We start from the raw sequence: 23339 nt of genomic DNA on the forward strand, positions 1-23339 counted from the left end.
GGCTTCAGTTTCCTCTCTGGTAAGTGTAGTGGGCTCTTTGCAGGACCCCCAGGATATGTCAGTTGCCAGCAGTTACTTGTGCTGAGCACCCTGCAGACATCACCTCAATCCATCCTCACGGCAAGACTCCGAGGTGGGAAGAATTACTATCCCCATTGTACAGATGAGGAAACTGAGGCTCAGAGAGGCGATACAGCTAGTTGTGGTCGACCACGGGTTGAACCAGGTGCACCCTCACTAAAGGCCCTTCTCCGGACCGCTTCTCCGTCTCTAATTCCATCAGGTGACCCCGGAGCCATTTCGCTCCTGAGCAATACTTTGTGTGGATAATTTGAATACATCAAGGGTACGGTGTTATTGAACAAAGCACAGGCAGACGTTCCGGAGATTTCCTTGCTCATTTATCTTGCTGTCTATCACAGCATCAGGGGTCGGTCCCCTGAAGGCTCGGGCTGTAGGATCTGCCCCCCGGCCACCCCTCCTCCTGCCTGTGACTCACAATGATGTCCCCTCCTCTGACAAACTGCAGGCGCATCTGGAACACGGTGATGTCCAGGAAGTAGATGAGGTCGCACAGGTAATCCATCAGCAGCCAGAGGTGGATGTTGTCTGGCGTCTGGTAGGGGAAGGCCCAGCGCACGGGAATCAGCCAGCAGTTCCAGTTCCAGGCCAACACCACGAGGAACAGCCACAGGATGTATATCAGGTCTGTGGAAAGGGAGGGAGGGGCGGGAATGTGCTGGAACATCAGCGGAGCGGGCTCCTCACCGTGGGGTCAGAGTGGGGCTTCCTTCTTTCCACCTGTCTGCCTGCACTTTCCTACGAACGCTGTATGTGGCCCTTCTGTAACTTGGGGCTGGGGCATGGGGGACCATAAAACTATCTTTGATTTAAACATAAATCACCCCTAGGCTCTAATAAATCAGAGTATTCTGAGGAGGGGATATGGCGGTGTTATTAGATAATAGACAACTAACTAGGAAACACTTTTGCTCTCTTTCTTGTTGAATTTTTCCAAAAACGTCTTTTCTGCCTTAGTAAATACACAATAGTAAACAATGCATAGAGGACAGACAGATGGATACATGGACAGGTGGATGGATGGATGGATACCATAGGTGACTTGTCATTTTAGAGGAACAGCGGACACGAGGGCTGGAGTCCTGCCCCCCAAATGACTTCTCGTGTGACCTTGGGAGAGTCCCCGCGGCACCTGCCGTGCCCCCCTCAGAGAAGTCACAAGGAGAGGTCAGATAAGAAGGGCAGGGAGGTGTTTCGTAAACTGTCAAGCGCCGTGCACATGTGGAAGGTTGTTATTCCCGAGGAATATAACATGGGCTAAAAGGGAAGCCAGAGGAGTTCACTTTGGAGGTTGGAGGAACTTATTCCCTTTTCTGCTCAGAGCAGCAGCTCCAGGAAGGGGCCCGTAAGAGCAGAGCAGAAAACAGACTGGGCCAGGAGTCAGGAGGCCTGGGTCTGCCATCACTCGTTGTGTCTTTAGGCCAGCTAACTTCTCTGTGCCTTAGTTTCCCTGTCTGTGAGATGGGTGTGATCTTATGTTCCTATTCCAGGGAATTGTTTGTTTCTTTTGGGTCACAAACCTTGGACATCCGTGGCCTCCCAGCCTACCTCTTGCACTCCCTCCCCCCGTCTCCCTCTCCTGCCCTCTCATAGGACACGGTGGCGATGCCCTCTGCCCGCCCGGGACTCACTGGTCAGCGGGTCGATGCTCTGGGGAAACTGGTACTTCTTCCAGGGGCGGCGTTTGAACTTGCAGCAGAGCATGTCGCAGTAATGCTCCTCCTCCGCCGGCCCCGCCTCTGCTGGCTTCGCTTCTGGGGCCGGCTCTGGGGCTTTCTTGGCTGGGGCTGTGGGATGAAGGTGGTGAGCATCTGACCCAGCCCTGAGGCTCAGGTGGAGGAGGCAGAGAGAAGGCTGCAAACGACAGACGCTGGAACCAGAGCTGAGGGGGACCTTGGCGCCGTCCCGCAACCTGCTGGGAGCCCTGTGTGCGGAAACCCCGGTGCTCTCCCGGAACAAACCCCACAGCTCCGTCGTGAACAGCGACCTGGGTGCCTGCCCAGAAACTATTACCAGCTACCGGTCTAGAACTGCTTCTCAGGAGCTGCCCCAAACGAGGAGTTTCTGGGCCAGTTGGATGTTTCCAACTTGAGCATCTGCTTGTGTGTCTGTTTGGACCCCTTTGGTTCCCTCTGCGGGATGGGAGCATTTCACACCCAGGACTTCCATCACCCAGGGCCAGGAATCAGGAAAACATTGCTCTACATTTTCAGGGCAGAAATCTCAGCTCCTTTATCTCTAAAACAAGACGTGGAATGGGGACACAGCCTTCCTGCACACCTATGGCGATGTTGCTCGTGACCTAGAGACTGGCTCCCATAGGTTCAATATGCTAGTTTCTAGCTTTAGGCTTGTGAAGTCAGGCTCTGCTAGGTCCATTGTCAGCACCAAGAGTTCGAAGGCATAGCCCTCCTTTGGAAAGACCTAGAAAACCTCCCTGGTAAGACCACGGTTCTTATTTCCTCCTGGGACCATGAAAGCAGAAACCTTACAGGTAGCCCCATAAGAATATTGCAATTGGGGCCTTTGAAAAATAAGACTGTCTATTCCCAGAGTGGACTATGGACACCATCTGAGTGTACGACCATGAGACACGTCCCGTCCCATAGTGACCACCTGCCAGCCCATGGGAAAGGGGCAGAAGGGTCTATGAGGGGACTTGCCCTGTGGGAGGGGGAGCCAAGTACAATGGGATCACTGGTCAGAACTTTGACCTTCTTCCCTCCCCAGGGTCCTGTACGTATGGGACCCAGAAGCCAGAGAGTGGGGATCTGGCTGCCGTTGTGCACCCCGACCATTTCCTTGGGGTCACTCCCACCATGACGTGACAGGGGGCATTAGGGCCCCACCCCCCCACTGGGTGGACCATGCCCAGCTCTGGACTCACAGGGCTTGGGGCTCTCCTCATCGGAGGTGACGTCGGGGTCAATGAGCTTCTCCTTCACCTTCTCTGTCCGCTCCTTGAAAAGCTTCACCAGCTCCTGCAGCCGGTCGTTGATGATGGCGCTGTTCTGGCTGGCCGTGGAGGCCGCGCGGTCCTGGTCACTGAGGACACACCGCCCAAAGCTGAGCAGACTGCGTGGACGGGACCTCTGTGCCCCTGGCAAGAGCTAACAGGGTCTGCATCCCACCCAGCCCGAAGGAGGTAAGGCCCCCTGTTTCCCCCTGAGGTCAGAAACATCAACCCTAACTCACTGTCTCCCAGGAGACAGTTCGGGCTGGGAACCACGCCCGGGGCCTCTGGCGCAGCTTTTAGAGAATGAACCCCGGAGGCTCTGATTCAGACAGGCAGTTCCGAAAAAACTTCGATCCCACTTGTCATTCACGGAGAAACTCTTGGAACCCAGTTCCAGGCCGTTAGGCCCAGTTTGGGGTTCACGTGAGGTAAGTGGGACAGATCAGAGAGTGGACGCAGCTGCTTTCTCAGGCTGAGGAAATAACTGGTGGAAAAACCATGAGGATACATTGTATATCCTTTTAACTCATAGGAATTTAAACTGCATGCACTCACAACAAGAGAGACAGGCAGACAGATAGAGAGAATGGGTGAGAGTCTGCCTGACACCCCACTCAGCGTGGGGTTAGGGCCCTTGTGGAGTTGAGACCCGCTGTGTGAACGGCTCTCCCCAAAGTGGCCTCACTGTGATCATCTCGCTGAGCTGAGTGCAATACTAGCATTTATGGATCTATTTTTTTTTCTTACATCAAGGCCCTCAAACTCCAGCCAGCTACTCCTCCTGTGCTCAGTCGAGGAAGCTGGGCTGGAGACCACCAGTGTGGGGGTCCTAATGAGAGATGGCTCCCGGGTGTGGTGGAGACACGAGCTGCTCACCCACATTGGTTCTCTCCTGTGGGGAGTGGTCTCTGGGACGTGGACACCTGGCCGCGAACAACATTCCCCAGGTGTTGCCATGCGAGCTCTCACCAGTGGACTGTGAGTGGACATGACACAGGTAACCCTGGGCCTCCTTATTGAAGACTGGCCTGGCATTTTCCCTTTCCACTGGTGACCAGTGGGATTTTGGAAGCCACATGAAGGTGGCAGAGGTGCTGTCAGCTGGGTCCCTAAATGATTGCATGGAGCAGAGCCTTCTACCGACCTAAAACATGCAATTAGTGACATGATCATGACGTATGAGACATCTTCTGTTCCCAAGCCACTGAATCTTTGGGGTCTATTTGTTACAGCGGCTCAGCCTCCCTAGCTAATACGTAGCTCTCTCCACGTGGACCTCCTTAAGAGTTTTCAAGGGTGAATTTTGTTATTATACCTGATTTCTGCCTTATTTTCTGATATGAACCCCTAACCCTAGCCCTCCCCTACTATGTAAGATGTGACTCCACCATGTGCTACAATGGACCATGGACTAGGGGTGAGCTTCAGATTTTTTTCCTGCTTCTTTAACTTTTCGGAACTTTCCACAACTCTGTTAAACATAAACTCCAAAAAATTATGGATAGGAAAAAAGACTGGAAGAAAAGCTGAGTGTCTCCCGCGGCCGTGCCAGGAGCTGCGGTTGGGAGCGGGATGGGGGTCCCAGAGCCCAGGGCTGGAGGCTTCACCATCAACGAACCCCTCAGACTCTTCAGGAAAACATCTCCGTTGGCCCAGCCCGTAGGACGGTTAGATGTCAGAGACCCAGGTCCCAGTGCCCTCGCAGAAGGCTCTAAACATCGTCCCACAGACCAGCTGTATCCCAGCCACCTGGGGAACTTGTAATGCGGTGGGGTCCCCGGGGCCCGCTGCCTGTGGTTCTGAACACGGCTGGTGCAGAGTTCAAGCCCATTCTGCAGATTTTGCAGAACTCCTGGGCCAGCCAGAGGGAACCCGGGCGGGAGGCCCACCCGTGTCTTATTGCTGGGAAGCCACTGGCCAAGTCCGCCTCGTGGTGGAGAGTGCTAAAAACATCCCACTCCCCCTCACTCACCTCCCCTCACCCACCCATCCCCACCCCGCCTTCAGACTCTCTGAGACCCCACAGGTGGCTCCCACTCACTCAGTGCCCTGCGGGGTGGCAGGGTCCGACCAGGCAACCACGGGGGACTCGGCTGGTGACAGCACCTTGAGCTCTTCAGCCTCATCATCTTGGGAGGGCAGCACCTTCCTGCAAGGACAGACGTGGAAGGGCCTTTAGCGAGGGCAGGGGCCCCAGGGGGAAGCAGACTGGCTTTGTGCCCTGCACGTCACCCAGAGCCGAATGAATCCTGGGTGGGAGATGGTGCTGCCAAAGGGTCCTCACTTGCCTGCAGGGAGACAAGAAGGGAGAACAGAGGGGCATAGCCACTCTCTGGACCTCAATCTCCACATCTGTCCAACGGCCTAGCGTGAAAATAATGGCATTGACTTGGGATCAGGCAAACCCGAGCTTGCACCCCAGCCCTGCGTCTTCCCAGTGTGTGACCTTGGCAGGTTACTTAAACTCTCTGAGCCACCTCAGTGTCCCCCTCCGTAGAATGGGACTAAACCTACGCCACTAAATGAGACACATCACTCAGCCGGGTCGCAGCTTACATGTCCTCCTCCCCTCCCCCCCGAGTCTAAAGTCGCTGCCCTAGCCAGCTCATCTCCCCCCTCCGGTCTCTATCACACCACCTTCCGGCTACTGGACAAGGCCTGAGGGCTTCGCTGTCCTGGAAGCTCCGCCTCCCTCCCTTCGCAGATGTGCTTCTGGCTGGAAAAGAAAACCCTCCTGGGCCATGGAGCCCAGTCTCCAGCTCGTGGTGTGACCTGGGGCAGGTCCCATCCCCCCGGAGCTGCAGGGTCCCTATCTGAAGGGTGAAGATTCAGTTATCCCCAGGGTCCCCACCATTCCTCCAAGTCTGCCCGGGGGGCGGCCTCTGGAGGGACTAGCATCTTGTTGGAGGGTGTCTGGGTGTGGACCCCCCCGGCACTCTTCCATCCTCAACCTCTGTGATCAGGATTCCTCCACTAGGGCTTCTGGAGGGATACAGAGGGACGGACGTGCAGCATTTGCCTTTATTCCAGAAGGTTCTGAAACTACTCTATCCCCTTCTGCCAACTCGCCTAAGATGGCTACACCCATGGATTCACCTCTTTCACACTCTAATTAAAAGGATGACCATGCACGAGAAGACTGAGGCCAAAAGTTCCACAGGTGGGACCCCAAACTCAGTCCTCCTGCTCCAGGTCCTCCTGCACTGCAGCCTGGAGAGCGTCTGCGGCCCCAGAGGCCCCAGAGAGAGAACTGAGTCAGCAGCTGCCCTCCCCCAGCACCGCCTGGTGCCCGGCCCTGTGCGGAGCATCTCAATGCACAGCAGCTCCTGAATCCTGACAACATCCACATAGACAGGCGGTGTTTTATCCCCATCTTACAACGGGAAAATGGAGGCCCAGGAAGGTTAAGTGACTTCCCTGAAGCCTGACATCTGGTAAGTGGTGAGCTGGGATTGGCTCCAAACCGCAGCCTCAAGCTGTGAGCAGGGCCTTGCCCACGTGCCCCTCTGTGAGGGCCTGAGGTTGTGGTGGTTTTTCGGCTCCCATCAGCCGCCCCCAGGGCTCATTCCATCCCTGACCACAGGCAGAGCCCCGCTGGCCTCTCACGTCAGGCATCAGGGCTCTCCCCTCCTGGGGCCAAGCTCAGGCAGAGCCCCCCAGTTCCTCGCAGTCGCATCCTACTTAGCACTCTCTGGAATAGTCTGTTTGTTCAATTACTTGTTCACTGTCTATCTCAGCCCCACTGGAATGGCAGCTCCATGAGGGCAGCCCCTGGCAGGCCTCCCCTTGATGCATCCCCAGCACCGAGCTCAGAGCCTGGCTCATAAAGATGTTCAATAGATGTTTGCGAATGAATAAATGAATGAAGGGATGAGCCCCACAGGCCCAGCCCATAAGCAGAAGGCAGGAGGCTTGGAGTCTAGTCCCAAGTGATCCTGGTCCCCTCCCTGCCCCCAAATATCCACATTCAGCCCAGCCTGTACGGTTCCCCCACCCTTACAAAGGGAACAGAGGGAGGTAGACGAGATGTCTGCAACCATGGTGTTGCTATTTCTTCTGCTGTGTATACTCTGTGCATAATTCAATGAATTAAGTTTGAGGACTGATGGGGCTGTGAGCTGTGTCCCGAGGCTGGGTGAGATTGTGACTCTTCTCCACATTAAAATCTGAGAGCCCCTCTGTTTGCCACACCCAGCCATCTCGTCCGCCCTGGCAGGCTCCTGACCTCAGCTGAGAAATTACTCAAGGGCTCATGGATGAGAGCAAAAATTAATCAAGAAAAAAGAACCATCTCTTAATCCAGCCAGTGTAGGGGAAGCACCGACAGCTCCCCTTTAGCTTAAATATAGTCATTCACAAAGCACTGTACTGCACTTCACAGCTTGCTTACAGCTGTATGTAGGACTGCTCTCAGTTACCTGGCTCAGGTTGTCCAAAACCGACTCTACCGATGCAGCAACAAATTTATCTCAAGGGCATAAAAATGTGTGCAACCTTGACCAGGAATCCCACTTGTGAGAAAGGAACTCATGGGCAGAGAGCAGAAGACCAAAGAGATGTTCACAGCACTGGATGGACAGTGTCCAGCAAGAGGGGATTTCTTAAGTCCATTCTGGCACACAGAGCTGGAGGAATATCATGCAACCGTCATAAATGAGTGTTAAAAAGACAGCCTAGCGATGCAGAAAAGGATTCACAAATGAGATGTGGTCTCAAATGAGATGTGATCCAAATCACACCAATTAAAACCACACGGAAGCATGGGCCCATAGACAAGGTATCGGATGTGCTAGGATTATGGGTGAGTATTTTTCCAGTATTTTTCCATTTGGTATGTCCATTGTATGATTTAATGATAAAACAAGAGGGTGGAAATTAGCCTGTCACATTTATTACCCCATTCTAATGTACATTTGAGGGTTTTTGAGACAGAGCTTCCTGGAGAGCTCGTTATAGAGCCCTAAGCCAGGAATTAGGGGAACCAGGAAGCAGGGGTCATAGTCCCACTTCTGACACCAAGTCACTGAGTGACCCTGGGCCAGCTGCTTCCCCTCTCTGGCCTCAGTTGCCTCTTTTGCCAAGTAGACAGGTGGCACAGTACCGTGAAAAGCCCAGAGAAGCATAAAGGGTGACCTGTGGTTGCCTGCGGCCGAGCCTGGGACCGTGAGGGTGTCGGATTTGGCAGGAGAAGGTGGTGGCAGCTCAGGGGAGGGTGGGATCTCCTCCACGATGAGGGGCTGGCTGTCAGCATCGGCATCTTCCACCTGCACTTCCGGGTGCTCCTCTGTGCCGGGCACTTGAGGGGGAGGAGAGGACAGAGTCAGAGAGAGAAGGGCCAGGCCCCAGGGAAGACACAGAAAGCGTGTTTGGGGGGACCTCTGCCAGCCTCTGCCCCACAACGGGGCCCACAGGACAGCTCCATGCAGTCCGTGCAGGAATGCAGAGTCCAGGTCCCTCTGAGGGCCAAGGCCACCGCAGCCACCAGTGCAGAAGCCACAAAAGAAGCCATGGGGCCACAGGAGCTCCTGGACATAGCCTGGAGTCCAGTTTTCCAAAGCCCAGCCTGGTTTCCCTGGGCCAGGAGAAGCAGCAAGGACCCCAGGGCTGGGGGACGGGGAGAGCAGCACTGAGAGAGGACATGAGGAGCCGGGGGGAGCCCAAGTCCTAAGGCCTAGCCTAACACAGCCTGGCTCAGCTGCTTCTCTCTCTGGGCCTCAGTTTCCCCCTCCCAAAGCAGGAGGGCTGATGCCTTGCCAGGCCTGTGGGGAGGTGGGGCAGGAGGGCACATGGCCCTATGCTCGGGAGGGCCTCAGATGGAGACATCTGGGGGTTTCCTCCAATCGAGGTCACAGCCTGTCTCTGGAGTGTGCGTTACCGCTGTCTGGGTACCCGTTTGGGTATTTCCTTGTTTTTGTACAAGCCAGGACACTCCAAAATTCATCAACCAAACCCCTCCCCCCCCCAGCCTCTGGAGGCCTGGCGCCCTGTCCCACATCCTGAGAATCGGGTCCTCCCTGGGAAGCCCAAGTGTGGCCCAACCTCAGGCTGCATTACCCACCCCAGGACAGGCAGGCAGTGGGGTCAGGTCCACCCTGAGGAGGAGCTCAGAGGATGCTGAGGGGCTGAGATGGTGCCCCGTGCCCACCACGCCCAGGTGGGACCACCCACTAGCAGCCAGCCGCAGGCCTGGGCACCAGCGAGGCAGCAGCACACCCCCCAAAATGGAGAGGGGGCAGCACTTTGAAACACCTGGATATGTGACTTTTTTTTCAATGGCCATCACGGGAAAACCCAGCACGTGGTAGAGTTTGGCCGAGGGGATCTGAGCAGATCTCAAGACTTTTTGGCGTTTCTTTTACTAAAACCCTAAGCCCTCAGGGGAAGAGGATGAACAGGAATCGAGAAGTTTTAAAAAATTTCAGGAAGAAGTTTCACCAGACTAACGAGATGCCCCAGGCTGTGGAAAGAAGGAGAGAGCTGAGGCCGAGGGGCCTGACCCTCTTCCTGGGAGACCTCAAAAGACAAGCAGAGGCAGCAGGGAAGAGGGCAGCTGCTCAGAAACGCTCAGGGCCAGGGTGCCTCAGCGTGGCCCCCGGGCCATTGACAGTGCCCTGGTCCCCCATCCACGAGGCCGTCTCAGGGACCCGGGAGGGGCAGCTGCTCCCCTCACCCCTGCCCTGCCCTGGGAAAGACCCTGCAACCCCCGTCGCCCCGGGGAGGAGGGAAACCCCAGTGTCTGGTATCTTGTTTCCCGCCAGCTTGGCAGAGTGGGCACTCAGAATAGAAATTATATTGGTTTATGTTTCATTGATTTGTAGAATAATACTATTAAAAATATAAAGAATAAGACTGTATGATTAAATTGGTTTAGAGAATAATACTGTTTACGGCTAAGCGCTTCCTCTGTGCCTGCCGGGCATCTGTCGCACTGAACTCTACGTGCTTTATAGATATTCCTTCGTTTCACCTTCCCGGCCGCTCTCTGAGGTCGTGGTGGTGGTTGTCCTCATTTTGTGGCTCAGGAAACCGAGGCACAGAGAGGTTATGACATTTGCTGCAGGGCCAGGATGTGGACCCAGAGCTTAAACTCTTACCCCATCCCGAGGGGGATGAGCAGCACACACACAGGCCTCTGTCCAAACAAAACCTCAGCTCAGAGGCGCCACGAGCACCGTTCACATGGGAGTACCATCCTTCCTCCACGCTGTCATCGCCTTGTCTGCAGCATCTAGAGTCACCGTGTGTCACACCACAGCTGATTCAGTCTGCTGTCCCAGTGTGTCAGTGGGAATATTTCTCAAAGTGTGGGGCTCCCGGGGACCAGGGAGGACACAGGTGGGTTTAGATGTCACAGACAAGACAAAGGATAAGATAGAATGAGAAGATCCCTCCCGCTTCAGTTCTCTCTAGACCCGGAATAGGCAGAGAGGAAGTCTCGGATTGATGCTGCCACGGCCTTAACACCTCTCTGACGCTGTGGATCCCCTCTGTGGCAGGACCGCCGCCCCAGATGTGACCCGTCTTTCACCAGAAAGCATCAACACCACTTTGTTTTCGGTGTGTTTGTGGTTATTTCTATGTATGCCTTCTACTGATGGCAAGCAATGCTGGTTTTCATTTTAATGGTAATGTAAAGTTTCCTGTTTAAATACATTTAATTAAATAAAAAAGACAATCCATGGAAAGAAAGATAGTAAGCAAATAAAAGTAGGGTTGCTAGAGAGTATAGCAAAAATCGAGGGGGGAGATGTGGGAATGGAAGCTGGGGGAGCCTTGGGAGTGAGTAGATTTAGGGCCTGCCCAGAAGACTGAGCCTGGGGTGTCACCCCTTGTCACAGTGATGAGCCACGTGCCACCTTACCCCCACTCTGTGCCCACCCCAAGCCGGGAAGGGGAGAGAAGGACAACATGCACTGTTCGGTTCTACCTGCCCACTGATGCCAGAGGCAAGCTTGCCCAGGGTCATCCAAAAATATACAAACAAATCAAAAGGGAAAGTGGACAGGTCTGGGTTGAGTTAAAGCAGAAAGTGACAGAGGCTCGCCCAGAGGCCCCAATTTGTCCTTGAGCACCTTGTCATCAGGCAGCAAGCAGCAGGAGCCTGCAGGCCACCTCAGGGACCTGTCACAATCACATGGCTCCAGACAGGCCCCCTCTCTGCATTGCCCTGAGGATGCCTCTCTGCCTGCAGCCTGTCGACACCTGGGGGCCTCTCCTTTCCTGGAGTGGAATTTGCTGGGAAGATATCAACAGTCCTCAGAAAGTCCAGCTCCCAGCAAACTCTCAAGGTCAGTAGACTCTGTCTGCAACGGGCCCCCACATTCTTCTTCTGCTCCATTCCTCTCCATTTATTCTCTTCCCCGTCCCAGCTCCCTGCCCAAGCCTCTTGGCCTGGAGATCTGAGTGACTTGTTTAAACTAGCATGTGAGTGACTTCCTGTGTAAAAAAATGAGGATCTGCAGAAAGCAACATTTAACCCAAAGAAATGAATTGCTAATTGTCGAGTTAGAGGCACAGAGAGAAGGGGACTAATACCCCTCAAGTCAGCACAAAGCAAGATGAAGGCATTGATCAGCAGAGGAAGAGGGGGTGGTTTTCTATGAGCCCAACTAGTTATCCCATGCCAGGACCACGGCAGCCGTGCGGGAAGCAGCCCAAGGCATGCAGAAGCACACATCACGGCACGCTCATGCTGGGCGGGCGAGGTCACACTACCTAGGCGGCGGACGGAGCTCCTGGTCTGCTTCGCGAAGCTGGAGTTGGACAAGGCCGTCCTCCGGTTGATGAGGACAGGGATGCGGGTGATTGGGGGGCGGTAGCTGGGCACATTGGGGAGGTGCTCCACCAGGTTTGGGGGGGCAAGGCTGGGGGCCACCTGGCCCGGCGGCTGGTCCTGGACCAGGCGACTCAGCTCCATGTCCCGGCCTGGGTTAGCCATGGCGCTGGGGCCGGGGGCTCTCAGGCAGAGGTGGGACCCTGGGGACTGCAACGAGGAGCACAGAGTTGGGGGCGGCGAGGCAGGTGGGGCTCCTCCCCGCCGGCGCCAACACAGCCCAGCCGGCGCCCGTCTGCACTCACAGCAGCTGCACCCAGGGTCTGGAGCATCACTCTTGTCCCCAGACGTCATAAGCGTCACCAAGTCATGTGGCTGGTCCGCCCAACAGCTCTGAGGGGCAGCCCGAGCCCCCTTCTTCTTGTTCGCTCTCTTCTAACCGACCATGGGTAGCATTTCCCATCTCAGACTCAAAAAAGTTAAAATCAAAGAAGCCAGAACTCCTCAGACTCTTAGGCTCACAGACTCGGGACTCAAACCCTCTTAGGATTTTCCACCCCAAAGGAGCCCTGGAGCTCAGTTAATGAAGCAGCCCCTTCTCCTAGGGCCCAGGTTCCCCAGTGGGGCTGCACAGTGGAATCACTGGGGGAGTCCAGAAATGCTGATGCCCGGGCCCATCCCCGGAGATTCTGACTTAATGGTCTGGTTGAGGCCTGGCCCTGGGATTTTTAAATTCTCCCCAGGGAGCCAGCCCCGTGGCCGAGTGGTTAAGTTCGCACGCTCCCCTTTGGCGGCCTGGGGTTTCGCCAGTTCGGATCCTGGGCACGGACATGGCATCTCTCGTCAGGCCATGCTGAGGCGGCGTCCCACATGGCACAACCAGATGGACCCACAACTAAAATATACAACTATGTACCAGGGGGCTTTGGGGAGAAGAAGAAGAAGCAATAAAAAGATTGGCAACAGGGGCTGGCCCCGTGGCGGAGTAGTTATGTTCTCGCGCTCTGCTGTGGCGGCCCAGGGTTCGGATCCTGGGCGCAGACATGGCACTGCTCGTCAGGTCACCTTGAGGCGGCGTCCCACATACCACAACTAGAAGGACCCACAACTAAAATATATAACTATGTATGGGGGAGTTTGGGGAGATAAAGCAGAAAAAAAAAAAAAGATTGGTAACAGATGTTAGCTCAGGGCCAATCTTTAAAATAAATAAATAAACAAATAAATTCTCCCCAGATGATTCCACTGTGTTGTCACGTTTGAAAACCAGGGCTCGAGGCCCTTGCCTCCAAATACTAAGGTGAGGCAAACGGCCAGGACCCTGTTACAGTGCAGACCCTGGTTCTGCAGGTCTGGGTGGGGCTGGCATCCCGCGTTTCTAGCCAGCTCCCAGGTGACAGTGAAGCTGCGGGCTCTAGGTCCACAGCTTCGGTGGCAGACAGATGGCCTTGCCTCAGCGTTTCTCAGAGTGTAGTCCCCAGACCACCTGCTTTGGGATGACCTGGGGAAGGGGGCAGAGCCAGCCTCACGGAAGCTGAGTCTGCACCTGGGTGACCTGGTCCTACTCATGCGTGTGGGGTGCAGACTTGGGAGTCTCCTACAGACAGGTGTTGACGTGGACGGTGGACACTTATCAAACATGGGGAAGTGGGGAGCTAGCTCAGGACACGTGGGGTTAGGACATCAGGGTCAGCTCAGCTCAGCCGCTGGCTGACTGGGAACACGAGCATCGTGGTGCCACATGGCCTCCTCCCTCGGTGCCAGCCCCGGTGCTGGATGCCTTCGACGCGTTGTCACCCCTCCCCTGCCCAACAACCCTGTCAGGTAGGCACTGTTTTTGCCCCGTCTTTCTTGATTTGGGGAGCCTTAGTTAAGAGAGGTCACAGAACTGGCTCGGGGTCACACAGCAAGGAAGAGGAAGGAGCCAGGAGTGAAATACAGGTCTGTGCCCTTGCCCGCTTAGCCAAATGCCGCCCACATGAAGCGTCAGTTTTCTCATCTGTAAAATGGTCTGTCGCCTCACAGGGCGGCTGGAGCACCGGCGGCTTGAGGAACATGGAGACTGGTGAAGCCTGGCCCCATGTCTGTCTGTCCCGGGCTGCGTGGCCCAGCCATGCTCGGCTCCCCTAGACTGTGTCTGCGCCGTCCCTGGAGTTCTCAGGATTTGGGGGAGGGCGGTAAATAATAGCAAAGTGCGTGTTCTGGGTACGACCTGGGGATCTTAGCAGTAAGAAAGAGCTCGTCAAGAGATGGGGAGCCTAGGACATGCCCCTGGCAAGCTCTGTCCCAATTTTCTCTGCTACATTTGAGCCCAACCTTCCCTGGGTGGGGGCCTGGAGAGCTGCCCTCCCAGGGAGGGGTGGCAGGAGAGGAGCAGGGTTTCCCCAGGCCCATTGGGCATCCTGGGGGCTCTCAGTGCAATTCCCCTGGGGCCTTTGAAATCTGTCACCAGCCTCTGCTAATGTGGCCCCAAGGCACCGAGGATGAGTTTTGCCTGAGGACGGGGCAGGTGGAGGGTGGAGGGAGGGTGGAGATGGGGGAGGGGGTGCCCCGGGCCCAGGCTGCCCCCAGCCTGAAAGCATCCTGGACATTCTGTACAGCCCCACACCCCCACCGCATACCCACCTCCTGAGCCAGTGGCCACCGCCTCTTCCTGCAACTCCTGCAAAAAATGAAGTGGAAACAGCAACTGGGACTGTCAGCCCCCTGCTAGCCCTGGTCCAGCCCAGACCCTGTCAGGGGATCTGCCGTCAGGAGTCCTCGTGGGCCCCAGTTCTACTCCTGGCCCTGCCAGCCCACCTTCTGGGGCATTCAGGCAGGTGGCCTCCACCCTGGAGAGGGCGGTGCTCACAGGAGCCCAGGCCCCAACCCCTGGACTTGTCACACATCATGAGGGCGTCTTCTCATGCAGCTTGTGGGGACAAAGCAACACAAGCAGCCACCACAGCACTCCCCCTGCAGGCACAGCACTTCACAGTGTCCAACTGTGTACAACACGCTGGGGAGGGGGTTTTAGCCCCATTTTACAAAGGTGGCCACCGAGGCCCAGAGTGGTCAGGTGACTTGCCCAGGGTCACGCAGTCTTGTGAGAACTGGAGGGCAGGACACCCGAGGTGCTGTGTCACCCATGGCCGTGTCACCCAAGGCCCCTCCCCACACCATCTGACCCCTGGTACGAGCGGGGCCTCACAGGACCCACCACCTGCTCCCCTCTGTCCGGTGGGCATCTCACCAGCCAGAAACCCCCTGTAAATACAGTGGACAAGGCCCCAGCCCCTCCCGCAGACGCCAGCCCAGGTTCAGGGGTGGCCCATGTGCCGGGCTGGGGCTGCTCCATACCTGGGGTGAGGCCGTCTGGTGCTCGCTCCCACCTGCTTGGCTTAGGTCCTCGCCACCCTGTGCCACCAGACAGCTATCCAGCAGGACACTGTGACCCAAGGGGGAGGAGAAAGGGCTGGGGTTAGCAGTGTTAAACATTCTCCAAACCCTGCTGAGTGCCAGGCTCCATGCCAGGAGCTGGGGCACAGAGACCCCCAAGAATAGGTCCTCGCCCTCAGGGGGCTCCCAGCACAGGAGGTCAGCAGATCCTGTGTTAACAGTCTCCCAGGCTGAGACATGCGCTGGAGCAAGGGGCTGCGAAGGGCCCAGCCACAATTCTGCCTCGGAAGGAGAGCTTCCCAGAGGAGATGGCCTGTCAGCTGGGAAGGGTGTCTGGGAAAGGGGAACAGTATGTGCAAAGAAAAGCATGGAGGATGGTTTGGGGAACTGTCATCTAGGGTGTCAGAGGGCAATGGATACAGTTCAAAATATACACCCAACATCTCCCCGCTGAGAGTCTGTAAGCAACCTTGGCGATGCAAGCCGGGCAGGGAGGATGTGAAAAGTGAGGTCTAGAGCGGCGAACTGACGTGGCCAAAATCACACAGCAAACCTCAAATGCGGGCCCTGGTTCTTTCCATGCCATGAGATCAGAGCCACACTGCAAGTGCTGAAGGTTTCAGGGGCCCCTGGCCCAGGCAGCAGGCTACATGAGTGTTGGGGGCCCGGGGGGAGGTTATAGGGAGCAGGGGAGGCTGTCGCAAACCAGAGAACCCGTGCCCATCTGAGTCTGCGCCCCACTCTGCTCAGAATGGGGGCTCCACGGACAGATCTTCCGGTTTTCAAGAGGAACCCGAACTCACATTTTCAAGGTGGAATCTCCTCATCTTTAGATGTTGATAGTTAATCCAAATTTCTATGTCTATGTTAATAAGTGGCTATCTAAAAGAGCCATCTCCAGGCTAAATTCAGCCCTAGATACCTGCGTGCGACCTCTGGGTTAAAATGATGACTCGGGACCAGGGTCTGATGTGGTTTTTGTAGTTAGAATTAGATCCTGCCTCCTAAGGGCCCCACCCCGCCCCACGGACTCTGTCACCAAGGGGCTCACGGAGGATGCACTGCAGCATCTGCAGCCCCAAAAACCTGGATTCACTGTCCTCCAGCCGGAGGGCCCCGTCTCAGCCCATCCGTCCCATGGTGGATGAGGCGGTGGGGACGGATCGCAGCCCAAATGCTTGGAGCCAGCAGCCTGGGAGCAGGAATCGGCTGGCAATGCTATTGTCACAGCAGCTCTCGTGGGTTGTGTGCCGGCTGCTGGGCCAGGCACTCCCTATGCACAGCATCTCCCCGAATCCTCACCCAAATAATCCTGAGAGACCCGGGCTGTGACTGATCCCATTCCAGTTTAGAACTCGGGGGATCAGAGAGGTTGGAGGGCCTGTCCATCATCACACAGCCTGTCCAAGGCGAGCCTGGATACACCACGGGTGTCTCTGACCCCAACACCATGTACTTTTCACTCCACTACCTGCCTCTGAGCGTCTACACAGCCCCATGTAACACGGAGGAGTGAGGCGAGTGTCTGGAGGTCCAAGCACCCAACTCGCCACATTTCTCTTCTTTGTGTCAGTGTTTCCATCGTGAGGGACCGACTTGTCAGGCTCACACTCCCCACCCTGCCCAGGAAGAAGCAGATTTCCTTAAAGAGATTAAGTCATAAGAGCGAGGGCACATCAGGACTTCCCCGGGACCTGGGCACTTCAGCCTTCCTGGGCCCCTTCCTCCATAAAAATATACTAAAAGTTATATTCATGACCACACGGATATGAAGAGTCCTGTGTTAATATTATATATCAAAACATTCTCTTCCAACAACAAGTTCGTTTTTTGTTCTGATTTTAAAAGAAATTCAAATGTTCTTGGGGACCCCTGAAAATATTACAGGAACTGTGCCCTCCTCAGTTCTCAGAGCACAAAGGCCAGGAAATGAGCTTTCCGCAGCGCAGACAGAGGCGGCCTGGGGTCTCGATCGTCCCAGAATCGGGCCGGGAAATCACTGTGTGGCACCGGGCGAGTCACCGGGAAGCCCTCAGGCTGCATGTTGGCTCATCTGTCCAATGGGTGGACGGGCCCAGCCTGTACAGCCAGCGTATCTGAGTGGGGTCAGAAGGGCTGGGGAGAATCTCATGGAGGCGTCACCAAAGACCTCCAATGGTAGGTGTCACTCTCAGTTCTCCATCTCTAAACATTGGTGAGCAGCTCTCCTTGTCTGCTGGGCCAGGTGCTCGCTCTGGGGCTAGCCTGACCTGGGACAGAATCCCGGCTCTGACTTGCCCACAGGCCACCCCTGGATGTGGAGGGCACCGTCCCTGAGCCTCAGTTCCCCTATCTGTGAAGTGGGATTAGTAATGGGTGCCTCAGCACAAGCCTGGCCAGAAAACAAGGGCTCATCGAACGGCCACTGGTATTATGACTGTTCTTGTCATTATTATTATTAATCCCAGAGGAGACGGCATTCTGCAGGTCCAGGAATCACCCACGTGGATTGGGGGACATTTTGCACAAACATCTCAAGCCGTCGAGATACCTAATGAGTCCTATACGTGGCCTGTCAGCACCACCAGTTGCTGTTTTGGGACATATGGACCCAAAGTCATGGCGCCCCTGGTCGGCAGGGTGCCCAGTGCCTGGCAAGGGCCCTTCTTGCCTGGCCCAGAAGCAGCAGGTGATCAACTTCTGGAAAGTTCCCACATCCTGGGGATTTCCAAGCAGAGGGTCAGACAGACTGGCCGAGGGGACATCCTAGAGGGGCCCCTGCTCCCCAAGTTAAAGGTGCAGGGCGGGGCAGCAGTAGCCCCCTTGCAAGGGTTTGCCAGCCCAGCTCCTCCCCCGGTCCCGTTGCAGGCTGTGCCCCCAAGTTAAGGTCCTCACTGTCACCTTCAGCAGACTCTTCACCCAGCACCCCAACTCTGAAAGAAGGCAGGAGGGGAGCCCATAGGGAGAAGCGGCCACCTACTTGGGTCTCGCTGTCTTTGCTGACAAGGACGCCCATGGTGCAGGAGTTCAGCTGGGGGCGCTGACAGTCATCCCCAGCCCTGGGTCGGTGCAGGAAAGGAGAGAAGGCTGGGACCCCGGCCCGGCCCCAGCCCTCAGGGCCAGCTCCAGAGCCAGTGTGGCTCCGGAGGGGATGAGCCACTGATCCTTCCTGCTTCTAATCAGATTGAGGGGACATGCAGGGAACTCTGCAGAAACGCCCCCAGGGAGGCCAGGTGGGGACCGAAAGGCTGCGGTTGCTAGGAAGAGCCAGGCCGCTGCCGGCAGAGACCAGGTCGCTAGGCGACCATCTGCCTGTTTCCAGGGCCTGCGCGTCATCAGTAACCCCTGTGCCTCCGCAAAGCCAGCTGAGAGCATCCTTCCCCAGCCAGTGACAGCCCAGCCAGCCTGTCCCAAGCCTGGCAGCCTCTGGCCCCGGCCCTAGGATCACCCACTCCGTCACCGCAGGGCCCTCATCCCTACCAGGGCCCCAGACACAAAAGTTCCCTGAGTTTGAAACTCTGGGTGAACATTTGCATGAGTGGGCATGTGCCTGCAGAGTTTGTGGGTAACTCTATGCACGTGCTTGTGTGTGTATGAGCATGTTTGCAGGGTGTAGTGTGGATATGCACATGTGTGTGCATGTGTGTGCACACGCGTGAACATGCGTGAGTGTGTTGTGTGCACCCATGCATTTTGCAGGCTGTGTATGGGTATAAGCATGTGCATAACCCGGCATGTGTTTCTGTTTCTATGCGCGGGGGTGTGTGTGTAGTGCAGACATGTGTGTATCTTCCCATGTGTACTGTGCACTGAGAACACATGTGTAGCTGGTGCATGTGCGTGTGTGTGAGCACATTGGATCACTGGCCTTCAAGGGGTGTTGCGGCTCGAGAGCAGCGGCGGACAGAGGGGTTTCTGGGCCTGGGCGTTGGCACACAGGTTTAGCAGGGGACCAACTCCCTGTCTGTGCATGCCAACGAGAGGCAGGTGGAAAGCGGAGGGCAAATAAGGATGCGCTAATGAAGCTAGGTGGCATCTAAGGTCTTCACCTGGGGAAGGGCGGGCAGCTGTTAGCGAGAGCAGCCGGGCCCTGGGGGCGCCCAGAGGGCAGACTTAGGACTGGGTTACAGAAACCATGGGGAAGCACCCTCAGTTTTGGTGGAAGAAATAATTACATAAGTCAGAGGTGCATGTGGATGGAATGGACAGTCTTCCAAAGGTTGTGAGCTCCCTGTCATTGGAGGCAAGCAAGTAGCTGTGTGGCCACCTGCCAAGGATGGAGAGACTACATATGAAGGAAGCAAGGATGGATAAAAGCGGAGCCTGCCAGCCCTGTGCTGGTCTCAGCGTTTAACTCTTTCCTGACTGGGACTAAAAGTGACCCTCAGTGGCAACAAGAACATCAGTGACCTTTGGCGGGGCACTTGCTCCGGGGCAGATCCTGCCAGACCCACTCTCACGGCCGGACCTGTGGCCACTCTGCAGGGGGCTATGATTATCCCCCTTCTGCAGATGTCGGGGCAGAAGCTCTGTGCAGGTTTGCTGCTTGCCCAGGTACCTCCACCAAGAGGAGCCACACCCACGCTCCGAACACTCACGGCGCTCCCCTGCCTCAGGCCGTGGCCAGAGGGACCGATCAGGGAGCAAGGGTGTGGGCCGAGGGGTACCACGAAGGGCAGAGTGACAGGGACAGGGGACAATGTAAGGGGTTGGAGCAAGGGGACAGATTAAGTCAGTCTGGCCTGATCTGTGATAACAGTCTCCTCACTGCTCCCCTTGCCTCAGTCTCCACAAGGCAGCTGCCAGATCGTGTCACTCCTCTGCTCACAAACCTTCCATGGCTCCCCATTGCTCCTGGGAAATCAAGGCCAAGGCCTTTACAATCTGGCCTCACCACCTCTGAAGCATCATCTCCCGCCACGTCCACTAGTTACCCTGTCACTGTTCCCCGGACATGCAGGCTGCTCTTTAGCCAGCAAATCCCTCCCTCTTCCTTGAAACACTTTCCAACTCGGCCTCCAGGCCCCATACTACTCTCGGCCCCCTCTCCCCTCACTGGCGCCTCCTCCTCAGTCCCTTCTGGTTCCTCCTCCTCTCCCTGGCTCTCATCTGGCCTTTGGGCCCCTCCTCCATCCACACTCACTGCCTGGGCATCTCCTCCGCCCCACAGTGTTCAGTTCCATCTCCGGTCCAGCCTCTCGCTCTCCTAACCCCAGACTCAGGCTCCAGCTGCCTGCTCTTCATCTCCACGTGTATCCACCTATCCATCCATCCTGCCCATCCCACGTGGCTAAAAATCTCCCTCTTAGAGGCTTCTTTTATTATTATTGAAATATATTTGACATATAAGATTGTGTAGATTTACAGTGTTTGTGTTGATTTGGTACATTTATATATTATGATTGCCATTGTAGCGCTCGTATCACAGAATTATCATTTCTTTTTTAGTGGTTGGAATAATTAAGGTCTAGTCTCTTAGCAAGTTTGATGATTACAACTATTAGTGGTTTCTGATCTCCATTCTTTAACCTTTCTATTAACTGAACTCCCCCAGGGTGTTGATGTTGGCATCTTTATGGATGCGGGTGGAGAGTCAGCCACCGATGGGCAGTAGAGCGGAATCCGGGCAGGCTAAGAAGGCGTCAGAGGCAATCGCGGGACCGTGTCGGGGGCAGAGGGGGACAAAGCCTAGGCCTTGGCCTGTTAGTTATGGAGAGCTGGGAGCCCACTGCGTGCGTCCATTCATTCATTCATCCATCCATTCAACCAACATGTATCTCTTGCCCACTGTACCAGGCAGTGTTCCAGGCTCTGGGGATGTGACAGTAAACACAAGAGACAAAAATCCCCTCCCTCATGGAGGTTGCGTTTTGGGGTTTGTATGCGTGTGTGAGGGGTTGTTGAGTGGTGGGTAATATGAGTCCCGGGTCATTGTTGAGCACAGCGGGGGACCCCCAGGATGCCCCAGCCTCTCTGGTCAGTGCCCAGTGGCAGGCACGCAGCACAGCACAAAGGAACAAGCTCTGGGGAGCAGCCGAGTGCGCCCACCCCAGAAGCCGACCCGCCGCCACTGGAACCCCTCCCTGGGCCGTCCCTTAGCCAGGGCACAAGGGCCTTACTCAAGCTCCTCCTCCTCCTCTTCCTCTTCTTCCTCCTCTCCATCCTCCTCCTCGTCTTCTTTCTCCTCTTGAATTCGGGGCAGCTCCCTGAGTTGAGGCCAGAGGCAGGAGGTGAGCCCACATGCAGCTGCACCCTGAGTCCAGCTCACGTCCCCATTTTCGGCAGGATGTCCTGGGACCCCTGAGACCAGGCCTGAACTCGCCATCCAAGACTCAGCCTGGGGAGCCCCCCGTGAGCAGCCCAGGCTCTCTCTGTAGCAACAACGCTCCATCCTGGTGGTGACCCTAGGTCAGCCCCTGATCCTCTCTGGGCCTCAGTTTCCCCATCTTTGCAATGTAGCTCACGGGCCTGAGGACCTGAGGCCTCCCATCTTGAGCGGCTGTCACCAAGATCACTAGTGGGAACTAACGTGGTTAGGTCCCTATGGAGGGCGACTCGGCGATCACTACCACGATTATACATCCTCAGGACCACTGACCTCACAACCCCCCTTCTGGAAATTTATCCTGTAGATGCACTCACATGCATGAGCAGGGACACATGTGCATGAGTGTTTGTTGCAGAATTGTTTATAATAACAGCATTTTTGAATCAATGTAAATGTCCATCAATAATGGACAGATTAAATCAATTCTGGCACATCCATGTGACGGAATACTATGCAGCTGTAAAAAATGCAGATGGTCGCTATGCACTGAAGGTGCAAAGACCTCAAGGCACATGGTTGAATGACGATAGCAAGGTGCAGGTAGGTAGGTGCATGTGGTATGCTATCTTTTTTGCAAAAAAAAGAGGGGAATCCATGATTTTATAAGCTCAGATGGTCTCTGGAATGGCACAGAAGACCTAGCAGCCATTGTGCCCATGGGGAGAGGGATGGTGTCTGGAGTGGGGGAGGCAGCTTGGTTCCTGCTGCATGCCCTTTGATCCCTTTGGGATTCGGTACTATGTGCCTGTTCTCTTCCCAAACTGTCTTTTTCTCAGGGCCTCCTCTGGCTCCCACCTGGGCATCTCCTCCACGGTCTCGATCTCCTCTTCATAAACTGGAGCTGCCTCTGAGCTTTGTGGGCTGGGGCTGCCGTCCTGACGCTCATCGTCCTCCTCGCACTGAGGGTCGACCTCTTCTAGGATGAGATCGGGCTCCTCTCGCCCTCTGGGGAGGATGCTGACTGCAGGGGACACAGGGCGTGGGGCGGAGTGAGCAGGGAGCTCAGCCAACACCAGCCGCGCGCCAGCTCTCAGCCAAGCAGCGGAAACAGCCCGTTATCAGGGGGACCTTTAACAATCAGATCAGTGCCAAAGTGAGGGGCTGAAGCCCACCATCCTGCCCCCATCCCCTTCCATCAGTTCCCCCTTCTTTTTTCCTCTTGAGACAGAGCTTCAGTTACGGTTAGTCTTTGTATCTCATGGGGCCTCCTTCTTGGAGGTTTGTGCAGAAGCAGAAACTACGCTTCTAGCCACAGAATCACAGGTGATGCCAAAAGACCCAGGCCCGGGGTCCGCCTTGCCACATCCAGCATCAGGGTGGCCTGGAATGTCCACAGGGATGCAGAGAGAGCTTGCCCTCTGCCTGTTCTCTAGATGCCACCCCCTGGTGACAGCGTAGTAAGTGCCCACAACCTCAGCACCTGCTTCTGGGAGCCTGTCTCTGTCTCCTGGGCCTAGAGTCCACCCTCCAAGAGAATCAACTTTCTCGTGGAAGTGGTCCACCTTCAGATAGCAGCCTATAATTTTCAACATTTCTCCATGTACTCAGGTGCCTGACAATGAAAACACTGTGGGGCTGTGAGCTTGACAGAGGGGGCGCAGGGGAGTCTCTGCAGGAACGTATGGCCACCCCTAGGCAGCAGAAAGGGGAGAGAGGTGGAGACCAGGTGCTCCCCAAAAGTTCCAGGGGTCTTGGTAGACCTCAAGCCAAGCATGAATTACTAACAGTGACTTTAGATGGAAGCTGGCCTCAAGTCTTATCCTTTGACTTTGGAAGTTATCGTTCATGATGTAGAATAATAATAATAATAATAATAACAACAGCAGAGACATTTATTGAGCATT

General features: G+C 55.7%; 1 protein-coding gene across 1 annotated transcript in view; it reads right to left on the minus strand.

The window, feature by feature from the left end:
* The window catches only part of CNGB1 (cyclic nucleotide gated channel subunit beta 1), a 65907-nt gene that overhangs the window by 26753 nt on the left and 15815 nt on the right, over nt 1-23339 (minus strand). Inside the window, exons 14-22 of the mRNA XM_070611992.1 lie at nt 22291-22456; nt 21287-21373; nt 15150-15237; nt 14436-14472; nt 8171-8333; nt 5079-5186; nt 2969-3126; nt 1713-1868; nt 500-708 (exon numbers count right to left, since the gene is read on the minus strand). Coding sequence (XP_070468093.1) covers nt 500-708; nt 1713-1868; nt 2969-3126; nt 5079-5186; nt 8171-8333; nt 14436-14472; nt 15150-15237; nt 21287-21373; nt 22291-22456 — 1172 coding nt within the window. The remainder of the gene's footprint in view (nt 1-499; nt 709-1712; nt 1869-2968; nt 3127-5078; nt 5187-8170; nt 8334-14435; nt 14473-15149; nt 15238-21286; nt 21374-22290; nt 22457-23339) is intronic.

This window comes from Equus przewalskii, chromosome 3 (assembly GCF_037783145.1).
Source record: "Equus przewalskii isolate Varuska chromosome 3, EquPr2, whole genome shotgun sequence".
NCBI classification, from domain to species: Eukaryota; Metazoa; Chordata; class Mammalia; order Perissodactyla; family Equidae; genus Equus; species Equus przewalskii.